Raw genomic sequence first — 5,000 nt, 5'->3', positions numbered from 1 at the left:
AAATATTTAATCGTGATTAATCGCATTAATGTCATAGTTAACTCTAATTAATCGCGATTAATCGCAAATTATTTTTCTATGCTAAATATCCCTTGATTTTTTTGTCCCATAATTCTTCTCATTTTAATTCTCTTATCAACATAGTGAAGTGCATCGGCTTGCCTTGTGCAAATGATTTTTTATTGATAACAACATTGGCATATACACTGATCAAAACAGGACGATACAAAAAAAGAGCCTATAGTGCAATTAAACGACTGCTTTGAACAAATGCCATTTGAACATAGCAGTCAGGCTACTGCTTCTTTGTTTTGAGCCAAAGAAAAAAAAAAAAAAGAAAAGGTTTTTTGTTTTTTTTTAATAAAATAATTGCGTTAATCGCGCGATAAAAAATTTAACGCCGTTAAATTTGGTTTGCGTTAACGCCGTTAATAACGCGTTTAACTGACAGCTCTAGTATTAACCATTGTAAGTCGCATCGGATAAAAGCGGCTGATAAATGCCCCGAATGTGAATGTAAAGACTGTTGAAGACTCAGTTTCAGTGTTTTCTGAGACCACTTATGTATTCAACAAATCTTTAACCAGTTAATTGAGAACAGATTATCATTTAGAATTGCAGCTTGGTGGACTAGGGGCCATAAACACAAAAAACACAATTAAAAATAAGTGTATTATAGACTAATAGGGGTTTAAAACACAATAAGTGGAAGTGTCGTCAGTGTTTTCTTACCTCTGTGACCTCCATGACTTTGATAGCTGCCAGTTGGCCCGTCTTGACATGACGACCCTGGAGAACACAAAGAATGTTAAAACTCACACATGTGTGTAGCATGCAGTAAAAAATACAGTCACACAACATCCTATTCTTAAGACTAAAACCAAAGATCAGGTTTTATATTTGCGCCCAAGTCGCACGCGCTCGTGCACCAATGCACAAATGCACATATGCACATGTGCACACATTGACATCAATGGTGCAAGGAGGGAACGAAGCCCAATGGGTTCAACCCCTTTGGGAGGCCATAGGGTGGCCATAAGGTGACAGCTACGCCTCATTATGGACGCAGATTTATTCAGATAAACCTGGCGTTTAAGCTCATATTTTGCGCTGCATTAAGTCGTTTTATTTTATTTCACTGAACAATGTGCCGTTTTAGTGGTTAAGAATGTTCTTCATTTACATCGCTTTTCCTCAACTCTAAACAGCATATAATAGGGCGTTTTGTAGACCATTTACCGAGCTGTTCAACCATTAAATAGCAAGTATATACAAGTATATATATATATATTTATATATATATATATATATATATATATATATATATATATATGTATAATCCTTTGGCTCCCAGAGAGTAGCGGATTAAACCATATTTTATAAGTCTGGTACTGTGTTCAGTATGAATTTAAAGGGTGTTATTGAAGGCCCACATCTGTTCTTCTTGATGTTCAATGCGGCGGTTTTACAGAAAAAAAATATTTATTCACCTTATAAAAGCCATACCATTCTCCAAGGATTGTTTAATAATGATTTGTTCACATGAATCCGCCCTAATTCTACTTGGCTCTACTCTGCTACCAGACTGCTGATACTTTATAATGTGTGTCCACTATGAGGCATTTAAATACTTAACCCTAACCCTATAAAAATATATAAAATCTATCCAAGAAGCTATCTTTCACGCCGGTGTAAGTAAAAGAAGAGAAACAGCATACAAGATGGCGTATGATGCGGCGTTATGAAAGACAAGCGTAAAACGTGATATTGTGAAAACTTAAACAGCAATTTTTCCGTTTGATTTTAATCAACACACATTTACAATGAGGCGTAGTTTTGACCCTTTTGGCCATCTCTGTGCACGCGCACACACAAACACACGCACGCACCCACGCTCACACACACAAACACACACACACACGCACACACTACAGGGAGAATTACAATTGGTTTTTGGTTGGTAGGTTTGCAATTTGCAGAGGAGGAGTGCTTCCAGGACACCGTCCCCTCCGTTGCTCTGTTCCACGCTGCTTCATTACTAATGTGACATGAGAATAGTTTATTCTTCTGCTCTCTCACGCACACACTCTCCGTCTCTCTGGCGTCTCAGACACGCGCGCAGACACAATGCCTACTGTCCACCGTGAAAATTAATTAGAGAAACTTTTTCAGGCCCTGGGGTATAAAGAAAAAAACACACAGGACTGCGAATGCAAATACGCACACATATATCCACACACGCACACACGCACACACACACACACACACACAGACGCACAAACCGATGTGAAGGGAGCACTACAAATATTGTGCTGGTGAAAAGGTTAGCCTGCTACGTTCCTCCATATGCTAATTAGACTCAACAATGGAGACATTTACCACCGGAACAGCGCCGGGGGAACGGAACTCACTATCTCCGCCGTGATTCCCTTCACATTAACGGGCTCGCCCTTTCCCTCTCCGCTCTCATTCTCCCCCTGCTCCTCCTTGTCACACTCTCTCATCTCCGGGTAAGTGTGCCGCCTGACCGTCATTAGCTACTTTTTATGTCCACGATCTGTCGTCGGAGATCACGCAGACATTGCGGATTCAATCTTAACGCAGATACGGCCCAGAAAGAGATGGCGGATATGAGCTCCCGTCTGTCGGCGGGGGAAACACGACGGCTGGTGTTATGTGTGTGGCGGCGCGTTGTCCTCTGCAGTGGCGACAGGTCCGCTCCACGCAGACACTCCGCCGAATGGAAGCCAGCCGGGGGGGGGGGGGGGTTAAGCCCGCGGCAGAGAGAGCGCACGTTGGCAGCACGTCCCCAGAAATAAATAGAATCACAGCAGCGTGAGAGGCTGGACGGCCGACGGTGTCCGCCCCGACGCAGCCGCGTGCTTCAGACTTCATGTCGGTCAGGCCGGGAGAGCCAGTGGGCCGTGCGGCTTATCGCCGTCTCGTAGCGGGGGGGGGCCACAGAGGCAGATAGGAGCAGAGGCTCTGAGACACTGCTCACTGTGGTGGGCTCGTGTCCTGGAGGGACGCTCGAGGGCTGCGATCGTGGCTACGCTGATGGACTTGGGGTTGGGAAAAAAGAAATGCACTGCAGTGGGGAGGGGAGTTGGGAAATGTATCAGAAACAAGAGACTCGGTTTAGCAGTGTTGATTGTGAGCTGGCCTGGCACCAGGCGACCAGGGACGAGAGGCCTGACTAGAGAGGTTTGACTAGAGAGGCCTGACTAGAGAGGCCTGACTAGAGAGGGCTGACTAGGGAGGCCTGACTAGAGGCCTGACTAGAGAGGACAGACTAGAGAGGGCTGACTAGAGAGGCCGTGAGGCCTAACTAGAGGTCTGACTACAGAGGCCTGACTATGGAGAACTCGAGGAAGAAGCCTGCGAGCAGCCCTCTGCATCCCCTGTGGATCCACTACAATACAAACACTCTTCTAGTCTGTCTGCAATTCCCTGAATGAATCTGAATGAACAGGATATACAGGAATCTATATTGGAGTAAGCACGTTTCAAATCTGTCAACGATGCTTTTTATAATATTGAATTTGCAAAAGGGACCAGGGCAGTGCCTGCTGATACTGCTTGTCCTTGTTATCACTCTCCTCTCTCGCTTAGAGAGAGAGAGACACACGCACAAACACACACACACACACACACACACACACACACACACACTAACAGGGCTTCAATGTACTCCCATATGCAGGCTGCGAAGGAGAGATTCAAAGAGAGAGAGAGAGAGAGAGAGAGAGAGAGAGAGAGAGAGAGAGAGAGAGAGAGAGAGAGAGAGAGAGAGAGAGAGAGAGAGAGAGAGAGAGAGAGAGAGAGAGAGAGAGAGAGAGCAGACTGTTCACTACATATGTGTTCTTTGTGCTTGAGTGAACCGCCAACTCGTCTGCACAAATGACCCTGTTGAATTGAGCAGATCAGTAACTGTGTGTGCATGTGTGTTTGTGTCTATGTGTGTGCGAGTGAATCTTTTTCCTTTCCATTCTACCCAGGCTCACTGCTAAAGCATCCGATGTTTCAGTCAAGTCACTGAACACGATGTGTGTTCAAATGAACACATTCTTCCATTACATAACATAGACTTACGGCAGCCTCCTCTATTATGTAAGCATGATTTAAGTTTGCATTTATAAGGTGCTTCAGTGTTATTGGAGACAAAGTGGATACAATTACCTGTCACTACCCGGCACTTCCGTTACTAAGGCAACAGTAAACCAGGATCTAGAAGGAGGATGTTTTGGCTCCAGAATCTCCAGCATCTTGATCTCAGAGCCCTTTATTCTCTCTGACCATTCTAGTTTAGTATTAATGTCCATAGCTCTATATGGGCACTGAATCATATATGTGTTTATTGTTTAGTTTTTTGATTCTCAGAAAGGTTTGACTGATAAACCGAAGAGGTTCACACACATTTGAGCCTTACAAATTCTGAACACTATAACCCGGGTAACTGGATGCAGCCTGGAGTGTCAGATTAAGCTCCACTCACTTCACAACTCCATGAACACTCCATAACACAACTTTATGACACAACTCTATAGCAAAACTATATAACACAACTCTATAGCACAAATCTCCAACACAACTCTAAAACACAACACTATAACACAACTCTGAAACACAACTCTATAACACAACTTTATAACGCAACTCTCCAGCACAACTCTCCAACACAACTCTACAACAGAACTCTACAACAAAACTCTATAACAACTCTCCAACACAACTCTCCAACACAACTCTCCAAAACAACTCTACAACACAACTCTATAACAAAACTCTATAACAGAACTCTAAAACACAACTCTATAACACAACTCTATAACAAAACTCTATAACACAACTCTAAAACACAACTCTATAACACAACTCTATAACACAACTCTAAAATACAACTCTGAAACACAACTCTATAACACAACTCTATAACACAACTCTATAACACAACTCCATAACACAACTCTAAAACACAACTCTAACGCCTCGTGCCCACT

At 43.4% G+C, this 5,000-nt stretch overlaps 1 protein-coding gene across 3 annotated transcripts in view; it reads right to left on the bottom strand.

Moving 5' to 3' along the window:
- si:zfos-2326c3.2 (misshapen-like kinase 1) overlaps positions 1-5,000 on the bottom strand; it is a 65,132-nt gene that overhangs the window by 53,164 nt on the left and 6,968 nt on the right. For all 3 annotated transcript variants that reach the window (XM_030369315.1, XM_030369316.1, XM_030369317.1), the window contains exon 3: positions 733-789. In XM_030369315.1, coding sequence (XP_030225175.1) covers positions 733-789 — 57 coding nt within the window. The remainder of the gene's footprint in view (positions 1-732; positions 790-5,000) is intronic.

The sequence above is a fragment of the Gadus morhua genome, chromosome 10, assembly GCF_902167405.1.
Source record: "Gadus morhua chromosome 10, gadMor3.0, whole genome shotgun sequence".
NCBI lineage: Eukaryota > Metazoa > Chordata > Actinopteri > Gadiformes > Gadidae > Gadus > Gadus morhua.
This window is presented reverse-complemented; position numbering and strand designations above follow the sequence as displayed.